The sequence below is a fragment of the Gymnoscopelus braueri genome (genome assembly GCF_963280865.1).
Source record: "Gymnoscopelus braueri genome assembly, chromosome: 14".
Classification (NCBI taxonomy): Eukaryota; Metazoa; Chordata; class Actinopteri; order Myctophiformes; family Myctophidae; genus Gymnoscopelus; species Gymnoscopelus braueri.
This window is the reverse complement of record NC_137619.1, coordinates 36,620,109-36,642,719: the sequence shown is the minus strand read 5'-3', so window position 1 is coordinate 36,642,719 and position 22,611 is coordinate 36,620,109. Positions and strand designations below refer to the sequence as shown.

The window sequence follows — 22,611 nt, the reverse complement described above, 5'->3', positions numbered from 1 at the left end:
ATCTAGAAGAAAAAGATAATTGTACATCCACTTTACTGTTGAATGTGCGCCTCATGACACAGGTCATTGAGTTATAGAGTCAATATGGCACCATGCAGAGAGCTAGAGTATTTCAAACCGTGGCAACAGTGAGCATTTAAATCCCTTTAAAAACGTCATGCAATGTGTTGTGCCTTTCAACCAGTGGTCCAGGCACTCCTTTTATGCTGCTTTTACCCCCCTTTTCTGTTAGGTGGGGGGAGGTCTGTGCCTGAGAACATTAACCCATTAAGACCGGGAACGCATCTGTGTGTCATTTTAAGATTTCTTTGGGCTATTCAAAAATAGCAGATCTACAAGCTCATAGCGCGGCACCGAGTGCCGCGCTACGAGCTTGTATATCTGCTATTTGTTTTAAAAATCGTGAAAAATGTGTGCAAATCTTTGGATAAATGCATTTTTAAAGCAAACATTTGTAACTCAAATCTTTGCTTCTGGGGGATTCTACAAATGTCTTCTAAATCCTAACGTATTTGCTATAATATCGGTGGTTCTCAAAAATGATATGGTCGTGGACCCCCCATCTCAAAATGTTTTGTTCCAGGGACCCCCAGAAGTTGTAAGAGTCAAAAATGTTAGCTTTAAAAAAATATACATTCAAAGATTTGCACACATTTTCACGATAAAAAAAAAAAAGGCAGATCTACAAGCTCATAGTTATGAGCTTGTAGATCTACTATTTTTTAATAGCCCAAAGAAATCTAAATGCGTTCCCGGTCTTAATGGGTTAAGAAGGTTTAGCACAAATCCAATTAAAGAGACATAGAAAGATGAGGAGGGCAGGGGAGAGAGGGAATGGCTCGGTGCGTCGGGGTAGAGATTACAATCCTGTGTAGTACTTAACAGACCCATTACAGCCTGCAGAGTTGCTGCTACTACAAGGCTTTATTGCAACGAGGCAAAACAGCATTAGTCAGAACAAGATAGAGGAGTCTACTCTTCTGAACAAGTTGCATTCATTTACAGCCGTGTTTCAAACGACGGCTGCACAGAACATTGTTTTTCATCAATGTTTGTGCCATGTTCTAGTTTAAAATCACATGGCTGATAAAAAGTGACCATTAATGTGTTGAGTCAGTGCAAAGTCATCGGCCACGATTCAATACTTTAGAAATAAAACAAATTTATGTTGCTATATATACTGTACATAGCAACAAGAACCCCAAAAGTGGTTCCCGGATTGAAAGGTATAGTTACATATACTGTAGGGGTTCCCGGTCTAAATGAAGAACAAAACCAGTTGAGTTAATGTCCCCATCAGTCTGTCACAATAGAGCTTATTGTACGGGGGGCTGAGAAAGGGTGCGTGAACTGATGCTCTATTTCAGTTCATGGGCTCAACTGCTCAAATTGAACACATCTCATTCTGCGCTTTCATTTCAACGGCATTGAATTTGCACAAATTAACAAGCTGCTGCTCAGTAACCAACGCTGCAGTTTCTACTACAGGCTACTGGGTTTGAATCTGGAGGGCAGACGCTGTCTGATGATAAGTCACAGTGGGTATGGTTGCATTGCTGATTGAATACCCTGTACACTTTCAATACAACACCAACCTGTCAACCATGCAGCGACAGACAAGGTTAAGTACACTCCGAGTATGAATGGAGATTCTTAAATAAAGCAGCACTTGGTGCGAAGTGAGAGTGGGCTCTAATAAGGTAGTCGTCTGCTTCTAGCACCGCTGAGAGGACACTTCCTGGACACTTTCCCTTTCCGAGAACCAGCAGGGAGAAGTTGCTAATGAGGAAAATTATCACCTCACTCTCATCATTCTTGGTTGATGTTCACAGTTCACTCTCAGTGGGATCTAATTTAGAGCGGGTTATGAATAGGCAGCATTAGGCACCATGGGAGACAGTAATCCCCTGTGCAAAGGGAGGAGGGCTTGTACGTGACTCCTCCACCATGATCCAAAAGCCTGAATTATACTTGGGCGTGCATCGTGTCTCACACAGAAAATAGAAGATCTACAAGCTTACGTTGTGGCACAGCACACCGTGTTGTGAGCTTGTGGGTCGGGTTGTTTTGTGCGCGACACAGCGCAAACCCCTTCTAAATCAGCCGTAAGGCGTCAGCCGCCATGCTGCTGTCCCGTAAACGCTGAGAAATAATGAGAGCGATTTTACCCGTCAATCGTGACTAAATTCCAATCCTCCCAGTTGCCACGACGAATCCCGTGAAGCCTGTAATTGTCTGTTTTATTCGCTCATTATGTCAGAAGAGTGGGTACGGAACCAGAATTGCACGGATGGTACAACTGAGCTAAACGTTTTGGCCTGCAGCATTTCATGCGTTATCTGTGAAACAAATTAATGTGCGGTAAAATGCAACGTCAGCCTCATCCGCCGCTCCACAACGATAATTCTGAAGCCACACTGACGTTTGTAAAAATGACATTGTGTTAATCTGTCCTTCCCATCCAGCTGTGTCCCTGGCTCTGGCTTTGAATGGAGTCTTCACAAACACCATCAAGTTGATTGTTGGAAGGTACAGTATGCACAGAATAATTGAAGGCAACACACATACACCATTTGCGCTGGCTCTTCTGTGGTGCAGGGAATCAAATCCCCCAAAGATCCAATTCCTGCAGAAAAAAGTACATTCCTCCACACACTGATCTCTAACCTCTACACTGATTTATTGATAAAGCTCGATGTTTGATTTATTGAAAAAGGTCGACATTTCGGGCCCAAAGGACCTTTCTCTGTCAATTTCTCTTCTCTTGTGAAAGGTCCTTGCGACCAAAACATCTACCTTTTTCAATGAATCAGCGCAGAGGTGATTAGAGTATGCAGGCATAGGGAAATTGTATAGCCTAATAAAATATATTTTGACCACTTTCAACCTGGCGCCCAAATTTGTGACATTTTTATTTTTGTTTTGTATTCTCAAATATCTTCTCACATTTTCACAAATATCCAAAATCGCAGATCTACAAGCTCACAATGTGTCAAGATGCAATGTGTTGTGAGCTTGATTTCGCTAGGTGTGCCTTTGGATTTGCCCATTGGTGTGGCTTAAGCACAGAAAGTTTGCAAACCACTAGCATAGGACATCGCATACATTCAAACAGTTGATTAATAGGCAGCAGATATAAGACTAACGGCATGATCACTTAAAACTTCTTAACCACTGAAAATAGCCGGAATACAAGCTCACAACGTGTAGATCTGCTATTTTCTCCAAGTGTTCACCCCAGAATAGAGAGACTATAGGTTCGATTGCTTGATAAATGGGTAGGCGACATTGACAGAACCACTTGTCTCAAACAGTCACACTCAATGCCCAGTAACTGGCTGTGCAGGGTTCCACCTCAGACTTCCCAGCTCTGACAGACTACACGTATGGCCGAGCATTGGAAAACACCATCTCATGTTTTATTCATGAATATGAACAGGGACCAATTTGTGTCAAACAGAATTTAAGTCTTATTTGCTTTTCCTCTATTTTATGTTTTATAATCTCTTAGGCCCAGGCCAGACTATTTCCAGCGTTGCTTCCCAGATGGACAGGTGAACGCCAAGATGCTTTGTACCGGAGAACCAGATCTTGTGGCCGAGGGACGCAAGAGCTTCCCGAGCAGCCATTCCTCCTGTGAGTAACGGTCATCCATTCAAACTGCACCACTGCCAGCAGTGAGAACACGTTGCCACACATTGAGACACACATCAGAGCTGACACGTTAACTGCGTAATGGCCGTTGCTATTTGCCTAGCTTTATCTGGGAGCGGCGTGTGTGTGTTTCAGAGCATCTCACCAAACAACTGATCCATCTTGAGTCCTGCAGCATGTTGAATAATTCAACATGCTGGTTTTGCTTTTGTCCAACAGCTACTTGCTTGGTACTATGTGGAGGTGTATGCTCCGGAGAGAGAGGTCCTTGACCTCCAATAAAATACTCACCTATAGAGAAACTGAGACTGCAGTGAAGAAAAGACACAGCTCTTTTTGCATAATACATACCCACTCCTACCTACTGTACTGTATTGAACATCACTGTCTCTAACCATTGTATTGGACAGCATATTAAAAAAATAAGGATCATTTGTATATTTGTATGAAATATTTAGCAACAATGACAATCCTTTCTGCTCAAAACCAGGGGCAGGGGCACGCCCATTGCGACACCCTCACTCTCACAGGTCTGTGATTTCATACCCCCCACCTTTGTCTGACATAAGCAGCTGTAGTTTCAACTTGGCTACCTGGCTACTTCTATTTCCAGTAGTATGATTTCAAAATAAAAGGTGTGTTGAATTATAACATTACAAATATAGATTTAAAAAAACTCTTATTTTGAAATGCGCATCGTTTTGAAAGGAAACAGATTTCCATGAAGGCCCCTTGACGACTTGCGTCAAGCGTACGTTGTCCCATCAGTAAAAAGTAAACAACGCGGACATGGACGTCGGACATTATATGGAATATAAAGACTTTGGGGCAAAAGTTCATATTTACCACCATGCTCTCTGAAACCAAGACAATGTGGGCCTATGGAACAAAAGTGTGTTCTCTTTCGTCATCTTTGCAGAAGGTGAGTAAGTAATACATCTAATGCTGACTGTGGTGGAAAGTAACTAAGTACATGTACTCAAGTACTGTACTTGAGTATCATTTTCAGATGTGAAAAAAGTTGGGGCGAAGGTTCTTCCTTGGCCTACTGTGAATGTGCGTGCAAAGTTGCACAGCAATCGGGCGTAGTGTTAATGATTTGTGGCATGTTGTGCAAAACAAGCCACCGCAAACTTTGGAAGCCAATCATAGCCAATCGGAATGGAGTATGAGAAATACATCTTTATCACATGATAACAGAGATAATGTATACAGATTTGCGTGAGTAGTAGGAGTAGTAGCAAAAAAATTGTGTAGCAAAAATCTGCCTCATGGTGGTGCTAGTGGAGATTCTTCCTTGGCTTAGTGGGAGTGTGTGTGTAAGATTTCCCGCCAATCGGTCCAGCCACCTGATTCGGATGCTATCAATGCATTGAATGGGACATTATCACCTTTTATTAGACCATTGAATGGGCGAAGTAGGCGACATACTGACCTACCCGCGATTTATCAGACCATTCATTGGGTGTTATCAAGACATACTGACCTACCAACGAAGATGACTTAAATAGTTCAGTTTCGGTTTTGGTTTTGGTTTCGGACCATGACGGAGGCGCGCAGTCTCAGGCGAAGGACCACCGAGGGAGCTAAAGCGACCGAGTTGCCGTCCTGAACGGTGTGACGTTCGCCGGAGCCTACTCAGCGCCGTTGGAGTTATGTACCGATAGTCACAGAATCGTAAATATTGTTGTGGGGACTGCTCCGCCTCCAAGTAGGTCAGTAGCTCCTGATTACGCCCAATGAATGGTCTGCCAAATCGCGGGTAGGTCCGTATATCGCCTACTCGTCGCCTACTCGCCCATTCAATGGTCTGATAAAACGTGATAATCTCCCATTCAATGCATTGATAGCATTCGAAGCCGGTGGTCCAGCGGTACAGAAGTGTGTATTTATTTATATATATATATATATATATATATATATATATATATATATATATATATATATGAATATGGGGTTTTTTTTGCATTAAAAGCAATGAATCCATTAAAAGAACTAAATGATGGCAGACTGCTTATTTGAATTGACGACAATCCATCAGACTGCAGACTGTGCGTAGGACTACATACAGTTCTGAGCGCAATGCAACTGTATCAAAGAGCTATGTTGTACATATCCAGTAGTCGATGGTGCAAGACAAAATAAATAATAGTAAAGAGAAAAGACCCAAAGGTTGTGTAGCTGATAATTGCACAGTCAACTTTTTATTAGCACTACAGCTGTGTGTGGACGTCGCTCTTTACCGCAGTGCTACTTATATTTATTATACTGTAAATATAAATACACACACACGCGCGCGCACACACACACACACACACGCGCACGCACACGCGCACACACACACACACACACACACACACACACACACACACACACACACACACACACACACACACACACACACACACACACACACACACACACACACACACACACACACACACACAGTCTGTGTCCCCCTTCCAGTATGCATGACAGAGTATGCCCACACATTATGCTTCAGAGAATAGAGACACACAGGGACTACAAATTTCACGCCCACTTTTGAGACAGCGCCGCTACTCGAGGTCCGTTAGAACGATGAACTGCAGCTGCCAATGCATTCCCTATGAGAGGATATGAAAGTTAGCCTACTTTTAAAATTATCCTGCATTAACTGAAGACGATATTGATTTAAATAAAAATATTTTTCCAAATGTATGGAGTGTCTTTGTCAACATATCTTCTTGTTTTCTTAATAGTTGATGTGTTTCACATTTAATTTGCCACTTTAACGAGTTACCCATAATGTTAACACAGCAGAGGGTAGACAGCAGACAGACAAGTTGTCGCATTTCAGTGACATCACTGTCTTTACGAGCGCCGAGAGCCGACCAGTGGCGTACCCACTGTAGAGGCAGGAGAGGCGGTCGCCTGCCCAACTAAGATCTCGCCTCCCCTAAAAAAAAAGAAATAACCCGAAAATGTGTCATTGCGTGCTTAATGTCCTCAAAGTCACGCATCCAACAAGCTTTGAACTGAGCAGATTGGACCTTCTGTTCCAGAGATAATGACCAAAACCTATTGAAAACGGCCACTTTCGGCAGTTTTCTGGGTATTGAAAACCTCAAGGGATGCGTCCGTGACGTATATACCATGCGACCACTTAAACTCTGGATCTCCGATGCTAGCGGTTTTGACATACTGATGGAGTATATTATAGTATATTGTGGGTAGTATATCGAGATGAAAGATATGGGACATTAAAAAGGACAAATTAAACAAATGGGACAGATTATTAGAACACAAAAAAAATCGCTACAGCCTCAGTAGTTAACCAGTGAAATGACGGTATTTTACAATGCCTCTCATAGAGATTGCATTGAGAGCTGCAGTTCATCGTTCTAACGGACCCCGAGTGTCAAAAGTGGGCGTGGATTTGTAGGCCTTCCGCTTCCGGTCGTGTGTCTCTATGGAGGCAGACAGTCTTTAAGGAAGACCTAGGGCCCTATCTTTGCCGGTGCCTTACTCGTTAGCCTTACCCGCTACCTGTGAATTACGCACAAGGCAGCTGGCACTGTCCCTAAACGGTATCTTACGGCCGCACTACCCGCTATACATGATTAATTGAATACTTTATTAACCGTTTGCAAAGATAAACACAGGGAAGTACAGTTCAATACAAGGTCTGTTAAGAGGATTTTAAACCCGAGAAAGCACTGTGGCTTGTTTCCATTGGGGTCCTTGAATATTGATTGATTGATTGATTGAATACTTTATTATCAGTTTGCCAAAAAAAAAGCACAGGAAAGTACAGTTCAATACAAGATCTGCTAAGAGGATTATACCCAAGAAAGCGCAATGGCTTGTGTCCCTTGGGATCCTGTGTACTCAATTCATTGAAACATTTAATGACAGACAGATAATTTAATGACAGATGCTGCTATGCTCACGCACCTTTATATCTTACCTCAGGTACTATGTGTAAATATCTAGATAATTTGTTTGTTTCTTTGATTAATATCTCATCCCCCTTGCCCCCCCCCCTCTTCTTCTTCCCTTTCCTTTTTTTCCTATGGAAATAACAAAAAAGATAGAACTTGAACAAAAACGAATTTCACCCACTTTTTTACTTCTGTAAACCTGTGATTTGTCATGTCTTGTTACAGAAGGGGATAGGGCATTTGCCGTTAGGGCTCCACTTTTGTGGAACAATCTTCCTTAAGTTAGACAGGCTACCTCTCTGGCCACTTTTAAAAATCGTCTAAAGACACTTCTTTTAACTAGAGCACTGGACTCATCTGAGGACTCTATTGTATGGACTGGCGCAGTAGGGGGTCTGTCTAAGGACTACTATTTGCACCAGCCACTGCCCACCTGCTTGGACCAGGTCTACCGGTGTATAGCAAGTCACATGCTTGTCCAGTTCTCTTTTCAGTACACTTCAGCTGACGGAGGCACACTTCAAAATCACAGACCTCTTTTTATAAATTATGCTTGTCTGTTTCAATTTGGTATGACTCCCTCAAGCTGGAAATGCGATAATTTTTTTATGTAGGGTTTAAAACCGGGAGCAGAAATGTAAGCAGATAGAGTCCATTGGACTATTATCAAGCTTTTGCCTTTCATAGTCCAGTGCACTCGAAGCTGTGACGTTGTTTTGATCCACCTGCATCACATCCTCTGATAAATTCAGCCTAATCAAACCAACTAAGCCACTTCTCCAGTCCAGAAAATACCAAATGTCTGTCGCCAAACCTCACCCACCATCCCACTGACTGCGCTTCATGTCAGTTTACCTGTTTCCCTAAAATAGTGCCCTCAGTTAGAAGGACATACAGTAATGAGCATGTCCCACTTTTTTATTTACGCTCTAATGTGATTGTGAGTAGGCTATACACAGTATGACACAAACAGATTTCTTAGGCAGCCAAGACAAAATTGTGTATCTTGGGCTGTTGTATTTGATAGCTGCCTTTTTTACCTTGAGATATTGCATTCCAAAACTCTTACAGCAGATTCGATTTTTTTAGATTAGATTTCGTATTTCTCCCTGTAGGTAAGTGCGTGTGAGTAACAGAAATTGGATAAGACAGGATCCAAAAAGTGAAAAACAAACAGATAAAAACAAACCCACCCAGACTCAGTGTACCCGTAGCCAGACAGCAATAAACCAAGCAGGTACCAATAAGCTTCAGCTGGGACAGACAGTCGTATTATTATTATATTATTCATACTCAACACAACGAACATTAAAGCTTTCTCTCTGAGCAGCCATTAAAAACTATTGCAAAGTAGATATTTTGTAAACCATAAACCCTTGACTACTTTCTCTTATTTTTTGCCAGACTACAGACAGAGTGAATACTAGAAAAGTGTGCTCCTTGGAGCGCAGCCCGATTGATTGTATGACCTACAGTACAGGTTCAAGAGTTATAGGCAGAGATTTGGGGTCAGACGTTCTTCTTTGGCCTACTGGGAGTGTAAAACCTGATGCACAATGGATAAACTGTATCATCAAAGTATTCAAAAGGCAGATAAACCTGGTCATGGTCATGACCATGTCATACGTCATATTGTATAGGTTCCTTGGGCTAAACCATGCTGACTAGTAGACAGATATTTGAATACTCAAAGGGCCATTCCCAAAAATGAAAACTATATCTAAATCTACATCTTCCATATGAATCAAATCTGGACTTTATATGCTTAATAAAGTCCAGCTTACCAGAGACTTGCCTTCAGATAAATTAAATGTATGTGGCTATGATATGTACACAGGCACAAAACAGCGATGATGGTCGGGCGGTGGTGTGCTATTCTATGTCAAGGACAGTATAAATAATGTATACAATGACAGGGCTCGAAATGAACTTTTTCACTTGGTAGAGCTGGTGCTCCCATTAAAAAAACTTAGGAGCACCAGAAAAAATGTAGGAGCACCCACCAAATTTAAGGAGCATCAATATGTAATTTCGTAATTAATATAAACAACAATATAACAGAGCAGTTTACAACTAACATAAACTGGTGAAAGTCGCCTTAAAAATACATGGTAGGCAACCACTGGGGCTTTACGCAATAGCCTGGGGCTATGATTTAAAATGTATACACCGAATGAATTTAAAATTGTCCCCACTCTCTGTCCCTCATCCATCCATCTCTTCACTGAGGGGAGGAGGACTCTCTATACTGATTCCAATCACATCTTCTGTCATTAGGCCTATACATTTCTCAATAAGCTACTCATTTATTTTGAATATTTCCAACAGTTTCAAAACTCATCTGCCCAAATATACCAGTCGTGAGTTGCTATGACTCGATCTCTGCACGCACGCACACACGCACACAGCACAGTGCAGCGGCCGTCTCATTCACAGACAATAAGAGTTTTTCTTTCTCTCCGCTGCCGTCTCGGATCGTTTCTCAACTAAAAACTTTCTGACACGCAGTGAGATTGCACATAAAGAGCTGGAATGACTTCACTCTGTTGTGTCAATGAGTAAACAATCTACAGTACATGCTAACACTGGCTCCAATTGAGCTACTGGCAGCTCAGAGAGGAAGGCACCGGCACATTCGTTATTCCGGATGGCGGAATTTTGGTTCACTCGACGTCAGGGGCAGATTAACCCTGGTGCATCGTGGTGCTCCTTCAACAGCCGTTGCTTCTAAATTTCGGCATTCTTCGGCGATAGTTGAGTCTCCTTTCACTTTCTCCCCGCCGTTTAGTCCTCCCCCCCCCCCAAGGTTGGTGCCTTGTGCTGCAGCACCTAAAGCCCTTCCGTTAAGCCTGCACTGCTAGACGTGCCGTTTTGGCATTTCTTTTGCCAATATATGGCAATTATATGCAGAATATATGCTGCATATATGCCATATTCAGGTTCATATACAGTATTTGCATATATGTGGATATATAGGAAATATATGTCTCTTCTATGTTTGCATATATGCCACATATATGGATATATACTGTATGTACATATATATATAGAGACATATATGCAGGCGGCCAATTTCGTATATGTCACATATATGATAAACATATACAGTATGTTGCATACATAAAAACATATATGTTCATATATTTGCTTTGCCCCCCCCTGCTGGCAGAGGCAAAAATCGCCTATGCCTCCATGCATTTCATACACGACCCACCTAGTTCATGTCTATTGACATTAGACATTTTAATATTGCTTTTAGTTAGCTGAGTGCACTTTTACATTTTGACCTAGGACTTATTTCTATCTACAAGACTGATATATGAACATGCTGGTATCTTGCTTTTTTATGCTCTTTTCTTTTATTCTCCGTTCTTTTAAACTAAGAATTTCACCTTACTTTTACCCTGTATTTGTGTTATGACAGTGACATTTTATTGATTGATTAAATAATTCATTTTTCCATTATTTTAATCAGATTCATCTAAGGATTTGTACAAAATTCAATTGCCCACCTGCTCAGGTGGCCATGACTTTGCATTCCAGTCTGCCTGTAATATCCAAAGCTTGAGTTACAGTACAATAACAGAATGCTAATGAAGATTTCCTGTCAGTTAGACTCAGTGCAGGTGGCTGGTTAATATGCAACGCTCCTGCCATAGTTGGAGGGTTCTCCCAATGGTGCATGTAGGGGTCAATGGGCCACTTCAGCAAGAAGGGAAATGGAGCAAATATTCAGGAAAATACAAATTTTGTTTGGCTTAATGCAAACTTCTGTCTCTGCTCAGTTAGGTAATTGAAAGGTACATGGAATAATCAACACAAAGTACTTTTAAAACAACTTTTCTGTAGCCTTTGCGCTAATACATTGCTAATGAGTCACAAGCATGCATTTGTACCCAACCTACTCCTTAACCATGTTAGCCCTGGCATCCCTATTTGTCATAGACGAACATTATACAAAATGTTCAAAGATTCAAGCTCACAATGCGCCGCAGATGGTCTACTGTAACCAACGTATAACGAAGTAGGGCTTTACTGGTTAAACACAGGCATACAGTTCAGGCAGCATACAGTATATTGTATCCGTGTAGCTTGAATGTGATTATTTAGTTTAAAATTAAAATATGGTTCATGCCTGAGAATCAGACACTTTTTTAGGCCATTTTCCATGGCCTAAAAATCATTGTTCTCATCTTAATAGCCACATTTCCTTTCTTCTCCTCTAAGTAGGGTATGATTACTGTAAAATTTCCCCCACGCAGGCACGCACGCACGCACGCACGCACACACACCTCATATCTCACAGTCATTATTTGTTCACCTTCTGTTTTAATGTGTTCCCTCTTCTTTCGTCCTCGTGCTCTGTAAGCACTTTTGATTATGCATAAATGTAATTATAATTTAATTAGGATGTTTTTTGTGGGGGAGTTTTGTGACAGGTGATGAGCCATGCAGTAATCTAGTCCAGCTCAGAGGTAGAGCCTCACATCATGAAGCAGATTTTCCTGTTGAGACAATTGTGAATGAAACATTAACCTGCACCCTCAATCTGAATAAACACATTACTATTGGAGTGAGATTTTATTTTTTGCTTACTTGGCAGCCTATTTCCTATTCCGTTTATGCAGTAACTTGTGGCTCCACAGTAAGATTAATGAATATCTTCTGCGAAAGAAGGGATCTTCTCACCCTTGATTGTTTTGTTGTTTATCAGATAATAATAACTAGAAAAAAGCATGAGGAAGAGCCATGATAATGGTTTTTGATAGGAACACTTTTATTTATAACCCACAAAGTACGAACCTAACTGAAATACATGGCAATGTCCCCACCTGAGGGGTTGAACTGTCTCCAGTAACCCACTCACCCAACACAAGCATTGCTTATCTACAGTAGGACCCAGAGGCGCCGATGCCCCAGCATGAGGGCAGTGGTGGAAAAAGTACTAATTTTGTTTTACTTGAGTAAAAGTATCAATACCGCAACGTACAAATACTCTGTTACAAGTAAAAGGCCTGTGTTCAAAATGTTACTTGAGTAAAATAGAAGTATTGGCATCAAAATATACTTAAAGTACCAAAAGTAAAAGTACTAAAATGTTTGAAAATAGCATTTTCAAATAGCCTATGTATAAAATAGGGTTAAAGTGGTTAATGTATGTTTTATTTATATCTGCAAAGTAATTAGTAACTAAAGTTTTCAAATAATTGTAGTGGAGTAAAAGTACAATATTTGCCTCTGAGATGTAGTGGAGTAGAAGTAAAAGTATTGCAAATTGGAAATACTCCAAAGTAAAAATAAAAATAAAGTAAAAGTACCTCAAAATTGTACTTGAGTAAATGTACTTAGTTACTTTACACTACTGGAGGCGCCGATGCCCCAGCATGAGGGTCGCCTAGTGTGGAAAGTCTCACTTTCTTCACTTGGCTCTTCTTCCCAAATGGGTCAAAAGCCCATCCCTGTGCGTCTGAGGCAAAGTATTTCCCCCACATATTTGTACTCCCAAGCCTGTTTCTGCCCCTTTTGGGTGGTGGTGGTGTGCTTTAAACATTTTTTTTCTCCCCAATTTAGTTGTTATGCCAATTGATACCTCCCCATACACATTTCTCTGTGTTGTCACTGCTCTTGTGAGGAGGAAGTAGAGCCTTCGTCCTACTCCTCCTGGACTGATTTGCTTCCGAAGGTGGCCGGGCCAATGTGCATGCATAATGGCATACAGTGCCACTTCCTCTTGTTGGTTTGTTATGACTGCATCGTAACAATTCCAATCGGCCATGAGAGCAGTCAGTGTACTGTGTAGCTCGTCCCCTTCCACAAAGGAAAGAGTGCACTTGCACTCTCAGCCCTTCCACTGCCATATAAAATGACAATGAAAATCTGTTGAATTGAGCCACTGTCTGCACACGGGCAAGGTAGACACTTGGAAGTCCATCTCCATAGGGCAGCTTTGCCCGTCCCCTGGGTAGTATGCTGTCATCAAAGCCTGATGACGTTGAGGCTGACAGCTTAAAGCCCAGCCCTTTAGCGTGTCGTCAATGGAGATGATTAATGGTGGGGAGTCATGGCTGTCTCCTGGAGACTCTTTTAGGTTAGATGCAGTCTGACACCAATGTAATGACGGGTGGATTCCTCTGATGAGGAAGAGCCATGACAATGGCTTTCGACAGGAAAAATCTTTCCTTTATAACACACCAAGCATCAACCCAACTCAAATCCCTGTATTTACCCCCATCATTCATGATGCAACCGAAAACACAAATCACATACTGTAAACTATACCCAACACATTCCACTTGCAAACAATAAACAATCATTTGTTTATTAAAAATTAATTGACAATAAAATAACACAAAGGGTTACAAATTAAATATGTTTAAAAAAACATGACGACATGTATAAAATATAAAGTGCAGTCAGAAATAAAACATTAAGAATTAAACAGTAAAAATGTTAAATGTTGAATTATGGATAGGCCTTTCATTAAAATTCCATTTTAAGAAGGGATTTAAAAGAAGACTGCCTAATTTATCAGGCAGGCCATTCCAGAGTCAAGGAGCCCTGACAGCAAAGGCACGGTCACCCTTTGCCTTCAGCCTCGACTCAGAAACAACCAACAGATTAGATAGCATTAGATAACTTTTAGATAATATTGTCATCACACCATGAAACCCATCTTCATTGTCACCATCCTCTTTTAATGTTCTGACTCTGATCAGTCTCTGTTCTTGCACTGTGCCAGAAGATTACCCATTCATTTCAGAGAGGTTAAGAACTGCATCACTTGGCTCCAGTGAACTTTTTACTATAATCTTGAAGATGACTCAAGCACTGCCCACAAGCTCACTGTCATTAGACGCCTTCCTGTTTTGTTTAGTGGGAATAACTTTTCAAAGCTTTTAATATCCATGTGGAATAATTACCATAATGGCCTTTCTGGGCCTTCTCATCTTCTTTTTGGGACTGAAGCTACTTTCCTTTTAAAGGCTTTTCAGCATTTCTTTGTTGTTCAGAAACCACACAACCAAGGGCAAAGAGAGGACAGCCATGAGAGACACAAAGGGGGTAGGATTTGAACCCAGCTAGCAGGGAGTGCAGGGTCCATGACTCAACTGGCTGAGCCACAAGACCACACAGGCACTCTCTGCTTTAAATTGAGGCTGTTAAGCCCCGGTCAGACATCTTTATCAGACGCACCAAAAGTCAATGTAATCTCATTTTGAAATACACTTAATTTAAACGTTTAATATGCACTATAAATCAAGTAAGAATTTCCCCCATAAAATGGGGTCCTGGTATAAGAACGTATGAGAACCCCTGCTCTAAAGTAAAGTTTCATTCTGTTTTCACTGCCTCCTGAGCATCTTCCTCTGCATTTCCTTAGCTTGTCCTGAGAGCCTGACAGGGCAGAGGTAATATATGCATAGGAGCCTGAGGTGCATGACATTACACTTTTGTGGAAATGGAAAAACCAGAGTATCAGCAGTATCATCCATTCTTTGTTTCTTTCCTTCTGGTTTATTTGATTGGGTTAGATAGTACAATGTACATAGTCAAACTGAGATAGAATCATAGTGTTTAGAGCTTATGCTAATTTGCAACACCCATCCCTAGAAGGGCTTTTGTAAAAGAAAAAAAAATAAGAAAAGATATTAAAAACAGTGAGGTAAAAATTAGTGCAGCCAGATATAATAGAACACAAGGTAAAAAGAAGGTAAAAAAAAGTACAGCACAATATAATAAAACATTTAGTAATAACTTATTCCAGAGATTTATACTGTGAAGGTCATCAAAACAACTTAGGAACTGGGGGAAAAGGCTTTATTGTTAATGGAACCAAATCGTCCTCTGTCAGCAGGATGCCCAAAGGAACAGCTGGACTCTGTCTCTCTCAGCCCTCTCATCCATTCCATTGTTCTTTTCTTCCTCACTCTCCTCTTTCTCCTTGCTGCGCTCTCTGCAGGGCTGCACACACACATCTCAGCATCCTTAGTATTCGCTGCCTGTTTTGGGATGGAGTGACAAATGGCCAGCTGATGGGTGCTGATGGGTGCTATTTGGCCCGCCATGGCAGCAAACTAATCACCTTGGGTCTGCACTGCCTTCACCAGCTCTGTCACACTGCCTTTCATTCATTCAATATTAGAACACCAGCGCTGCTCTTATTCATGCAACCATCAACTAACTGAACTAAGTGCTGAAAATCGGAAATGATTTCAGTTACCACTGAAAATACCTCTATATTCCGGTCCAAAGCTTTTGATACAGTAGTATTGATAATCTTTTTCTGTCGTATTGGTATATCTGTGGTTGTGAATCCAATTTTGTTGGCCCACCTGTAATTGGCTAAATATTCTTATTCGTGTACCCCAGAGTTCTGTCTTATGTCTGCTACTATTTTCAATTCATATCAATTGTTTGGGTCAAAATGTGGATCGCACCAACCGTCATTTTTATGCAGATGATACAGTGATATAATGTGCTGGTTCCTCCATTACAGAAGCTCTTGCCAAATTGCAGGCTGGGTTAATATTATTCAGACTCAACTTTCACTTTCAACTAAATCCAGATTTAAATGCTGATAAAATGTTGAATGAAGCATGAGGAAACTTTGGAATGAATATTATTACTTTTCGGGGGGTTAATTCTTTTAAACCTCAGGCTCTTACAAATCTAAGAATGAAGCTAGAGTTTTATTTCAGTCCTGTTTTCTTCTAACTGGTAGCCTAATTGACCATGGTGATCTGTTGTACAGGTACTGTATATGAATACATTTGTACATTACTTGCACAATAGCTACTGCATATCACAAACTGTAAAGCCCTCAATCATCATTGTACTCTTTACTCTGTCCTTTCTTAAGCTCTGGTATTGGTACTTAAATCATACCACCATACATCATACATTTGCACTTTTGTAAAGACTTATTTTTTGGCATTTGTATGCTTTATTTAGGACAGGACAATGCACAGGAAGAGAGGAGAGATGTGAGACAAGACAGGAAGACAGTCCTCGTGCTAACTAGGAGCATATAATCTGTGAACTAATTGGCTGAGCCAAAATGCACTTTTTGATTGATTTAAATTTTGATTGCACAGAGATCTGATTGTAGTTATAGTCTTGTTGACTGTTCAATGTGCACTGACCGGATTGGGAAAGAAAGCTTCTATGTGCTCTGTAAGCTTAACAACAGCCCTGTTTTAACGATACCTAAGGGGCTTGGACAGTGTGAACTAGTCAACACCTCCAAGAGTCCTGACCCTTTCGAGGGGGGAGGCAGAGAAGCTATTCTCTGGATTAATGTGAAAAAGACAAAGGAGATCCTTGTAGGCTCTTGTTGTGGAGAGGGTTAGCAGCTAGTAGTACCTCGGGACCACCATCAACAGTGGGCTGACCTTCAACAACAACACACAGGCCATCTTTGCGGACATACCTCCTGAGGCGTACTGTATGGACATTGGCCCTCCCATCCTCCAAAGCTTCTATATCTTCCATATAGAAAGCCTTATAACCTTTTTCTCTGGCTTGGTATAGGGTGCTCTCAGAGACCAACAAGGCCAAGCTACAGAGTGTGACCACCTTGGGGTCCAAGCTCTGAGAAGTGCTCCACCCCTCCAACGGCTCTACAACCAGAGGGTGGTGAAGAAAGCAGGAAAGATCGGGAGAGACTCAACTCATAACCTCAGCACCTGCTTTCAGATTCCTATGGAGATTAGGGGTGTCGGAAAAAATCGATTCGAATACGAATCGCGATTCTACTGTTGGACGATTCAGAATCGATTCTCATTTTTTCAAAATCGATTTAAAAAAAAAAAAAATCTTGGATTTACCTTTGTGTGTTTACATTATTATCAGTTGATAAAACTTGGAGTAGATCCTGAAATCCTATGTTTTGAATCAAGAATCATTTTGAATCGAGAATCGTTTGTTTTGAAAAAAATCGATAAAAATCGGAATCGTGACTGATTGATTGATTGAAATTTTTATTAGGCAAAAGAATGTAAAACAACACAGTTACATTTATAATGCTTTTGACTAAAAGGTCCGGCCAAAAAAGTCCTTGCGGACTTGTTTCCGTTGGGGTCCTTCAATTAATTTCATAGACATATATAGTAGCAACCAAACAGTTCAAAAATCAACATGAAAATACAGATAATACAGAAAAAATACAACTATGTACCAAAAAAAAGGAGCATGAAAAAAATTAAAATAAAAAATAAATGTACAAAAAAAGGGGGGGGGGGGTGAAGCATGGAAAAATAACGATTATATACAAAAAATGCATGAGGAAATACAAAATATGTACAAAAAAGAGGAGGGGGGGGGTCGTCTGTCTACAGGGAAACTGGTACTATCTCCTCTTTCGGCCTCCAGAAAGATGAGTTTTTAGGGCTGTTTTGAATGAGCCCAGCGAACTGCATTTTTTGAGGGATGGGGTTAGACTATTCCATTCCTTGGTGGCTGTGTTATAGAAGGAGAATTTGCCCATGTTTGTTTTATGGGTGGGTGGTACCAGATTGTTGTTTACGCTCCCTCTAGTTTCGTGGCTGTGGGTGTCACTAACTTTTTCGAGGTATTTATACAGATATGCGGGTATAGGGGGCATTTCGGGCAAATCTGCATTTACAATTTTGAAGACCAGACCCATTTTTAGTTGTTTAACCCTGTCTTCCACCCTGAGCCAGCCTAGGCTGGCAAAGTGAGTGGGAGAGAGGTGGGTCATGGGCCCCAGTCCGAGAAGTAGTCGGATCAGTTTGTTTTGGGAGGTTTGAAGCTTAGTCTGCAGTGACACTGAGGTGTTAGAGTACCAAGAGGAGCTAGCATAGTCAAAAATGGGCTGAATCAGGGCCCCCGAGAGGGTCCTGAGGGCCTGAGGGTTGACAAAAGAGGAAACTCTGCCCATAAATCTGGTTCTCTGGTTTACTCCTTTGACCACCTTTGTTGCCATGCTTTCACCTGACAGGTATTTGTCAAGAATACATCCCAAATAGGTAATCTCTTCTTTGCTAGTGATGATTGTGTCATCGACTATGACCTTGAAGTCATCTACCTTCATTTTACTGAGGGAATGTTTGGTCCCAAATAGGATGGATTCAGTTTTCCCAAGGTGTAGTGACAGTTTGTTATCGGTAAGCCAGGTACGGATTTTTGAGAGTTCAGAGCTGAGAGCTTCCTCAACTTGCAACTTGTCCTCACCCGAGATCAGGAGTGCCGAGTCATCAGCGAACAGGAACAGTTTGCAGTTACAGGCAGCATTCATGTCGTTAATGTATAGAAGGAACAGTAACGGCCCTAGAATGCTGCCTTGAGGAACCCCGCAGCTCACCGGGAGGGATGAGGACATGGTTCCGTTGATGTCAACCACTTGTTCTCTACCCTCCAAGTAAGATCTCATCCAATTTAGTGATGTGCAATCAAAACCAATCGCCCTCAGCTTATCAAGTAGAATTGCGTGGTTTACAGTGTCAAACGCCTTTTGGAGGTCCAGCATGACCATGCCACAGTATTTGCCCGAGTCTACCTCACGTTTGATGTAGTCGGTCAAATATAGTAGGCATGTGTCAGTGGAGTGGGATGTTCTGAAGCCCGATTGGAATTCAAACAACAGTTTGCGCTCACTGAGGTAGCTGTTGATTTGTTCTTGGATTGATCGCTCTATAACCTTTGAGATGGAACAAAGGATGGAAACAGGCCTATAGTTGCCAGGATCTAGTTTGCTTCCTTTTTTAAATAGAGGGATTACTCTTGCCAACTTGAATTCTTGTGGGACGTGACACTGACTGATGGATAAGTTTGTAATGTGGGCTTGTAATGTGGGCTACTATGGGAGCAATGGAGACCGCTGCGTCTCTGAGGAATCTGGTGGGGATGTTGTCAAGGCCGGTGGCCTTGTTTGGCTTTAGGGCGAGGAGTTTGTTTTGCACATCAACAGTCAATACAGGTTTGAAAAAGAAGGAATCTTTTTTAGCCCCTAGTTTCTCATAGTGAGCTTGAATGTGGTCGGGGCCCCAAGAATCGGAATCGAATCGATTCGTGAGATAGCAGACGATTCACAGCCCTAATGGAGATGCAGTATGCTGCCACTCTATTCAAGAAAAAAAGTAAATGGCAGTTTCATTCCCTCTGTCATTAGGCTCCTTATCAAATATACAAACAGAACCCCCCAGAACCCCCTTGCTTGAAAGTACTGGACCCCCCACGTGCACACTCATTCGCGTGCATGCACACACACACACACACACACACACACACACACACACACACACACACACACACACACACACACACACACACACACACACACACACACACACACACACACACACACCACCCCCCTGAGTGTGTAGAGGGCATTGAAGTACTTGACTTCACTGAATCTTTCAAAAATGGTATGTATATTTTAGAATTTAGCTCCTGCTATTACACATTTTTACTGTGGTGCCTTTTTACTGTGGTGTTTATCTAAATGATTTACTATATGTATTTATCGTCTTGTCTGTACTGTACTGACCTGAGCAGAATTCATTTCCCTTGTGGACAATAAAGGACATCTAATCTAATCTATTTTCACACACACAGGGCTTTTTATTTTTTTCCAGCTGTTTAAGCTGTGACTTTGCCACCAAGCTCTTTGGTAGCAACTTGTGACTGCAGTACAGTATGGCATTAGATAGGCAGGCTTAAGGACGAACGTGGGTGTGACTTTTACACGTATATCTTAATTTGTAACAAGTCCTGTATTTATTTGTTCGCCTCCTCACAGCACACCATAATGCAAATGTCTACAATCTTTGCACAAGTCATGAGTCGGGACATTTAATAGGCCTTTCATGCATTTAAGTATCGTATTTTGATTCAAATTGAAAATTTGGCCCTGATTTTGCCCAGTAGGTGGCGGCCCTACTGCACATGCGTGCACCAATGAATCCTATACACTTGCCACATGTGCATTACTTAGGTGGCAGCAATACAACACTAAGGATGGATTAAGCTTGCAATACCAGATTGAGCCACCAGGATACGGCAGCTTCAATAATCCCGGTGGTCCTGGGGGCTTGGTGCACACTCACTGCTGTTATTTTCTGAGACGTGTGAATATGACATGAGCAAAACTTCGCTACAGTGAAATAATGGAGGGCTACATGTTTTGCGTTGCTTTTAAGTTTGGGACAAATATAGACTTCAAAGAATCTTAAACAGGCATAAAAAACCTCTTGGATAGAACATGTACCAAGCAATATCATACATTCAAGAAAACACACACACACACACACACACACACACATGCTACAGTATGATTGGGAAACCAGTCAGATTGATGGTGCACTCGTTTTCACCAACGGAGGTGCGCCCTCTGAGGGGGACTTGAGCCACAAGAGGCACCGCCGAGGGAGCTTAGGTGAGCGAGTGTCCAGCGACATTTTTCTCTAAACACAAAACAGTAAGCTGTGGGTTGCAACTAAGCATGTGAATCTCCATACTGAGGCCGATTCGATACGTGTCTCGATACACTGCCAGCGATTCACCCCTGTTCCCGATGCGATGCGATTTGATAACGATCTCCATCACTGAGGCCGATTCGATACGTGTCTCGATACACTGCCTATGATACATTAGCGATACATTGAATCCTTGCCGATACGATGCGATACGATTTACCCCTGTTCCCGATGCGATGCGATTTGATAACGATTTAGTTCTACCCAATGCGATACGGTGCGATACGATGCGATTCAACATGATGCAAAGAAATTAGGTTTTCTATTAAGCAAACCAAAAAATGCAATAAAAAAATAAGAAGATGCAATTCAGTATGGTACTGTACAGACAGATGATTTGGTTTTATTCCTTTTAAGCAGAACATTTAACCAAAAAAAGTGCTGTTTGGCTTTACACATTTTGCTTATAATCTCTACTAGTACTATGAATCACATTATGCAACTTATTTTTGGCCTCTTAAAAAGCACAACATTTCAGGCCTTTGTACTAGTAGTGTTCTCTGTCTGACAGTTTCTGTGTAATGTTACAGTACACTTATAAAACAACTAAAGAATGCACTGCCCAGGATTAACATGGTGCAAATAACAATTAATGAATCAATGCCCATAGGCCTACTGTCTGCCTGACTGATGTGCTTGAGTTGACTCTTTCAATATGCTAACTGGGCAATGAGCAGAAATTACTGAGTGATTTCTTCAACAATAAAGGAGTAAAATAAAATGTAAACAATAACTGGCAGTCACAGCTGCTGTAAACGGTAACACCACACCCCTCTCAATGAGTGACTTAAAGTGAGTACAAAAAATAGTACAATGTCCATATTCCTGTCTGTCTGCCAGACAGATACTAATATGAATTCTTCAGCAGGTAGGCTAATACGGTAGTGAGGAGTAGGAAGCATTAAGCTTTCTATATGAAAAATATAAATAATAATAACCTTTCACAATTAGGTTGTTCACAACTACTTGTGCAAAGAAAAATGTAAACTATTATTTGGCAGTCACAGCTGCTGTAAACAGACCACTCTCACTGAGTGTCTTATATGCAATGTCCATAAAACAAAGAAAATAAAATAAAATTCACTTTTGTAAACTTTCTGTAAATTCCACTCTCACTGCCAACACCTCACTTAGTGATTTCTCTCATATGGCTTTTTTTCAGGTTTTTTTTCAGGAAGATTAGTTGGTCAACGTGTTCAGGAAGGAGCCGACTGCGCTCTGCTGTTACAATGTCACCGGCTGTGCTGAACACTCGTTCAGAGGGGACACTTGTTGCAGGAATGGACAAGTAGCTCTTGGCCAATTTTGAAAGCAGTGGAAGATCCACTTGTTCTTTCCACCACTGCAACACATTACCATTCAGAGCTAAATTATCCCTCCCCCTGTATTTTGCTATTTCCTCCTTAGCTCTCTCCCTCATGGTCTTCTTTGGTGCTCTAGGACTGAGGAATCCTCCAAACAGCTGGTCCAAGGCTGACTTCTTCTTGGGAGGCTCTGGGTCATCATCAAGACAAGACAAGACAAGACAAGACAAGACA

General features: G+C 41.4%; 1 protein-coding gene across 1 annotated transcript in view; it reads left to right on the top strand.

Annotated features, from left to right (window-relative positions):
* Positions 1–22,611, top strand: part of plpp4 (phospholipid phosphatase 4) — a gene marked incomplete at both ends in the record, with an annotated part of 78,416 nt that overhangs the window by 46,993 nt on the left and 8,812 nt on the right. Inside the window, 2 exons of the mRNA XM_080449490.1 lie at positions 2,466–2,529; positions 3,512–3,636. Coding sequence (XP_080305616.1) covers positions 2,466–2,529; positions 3,512–3,636 — 189 coding nt within the window. The remainder of the gene's footprint in view (positions 1–2,465; positions 2,530–3,511; positions 3,637–22,611) is intronic.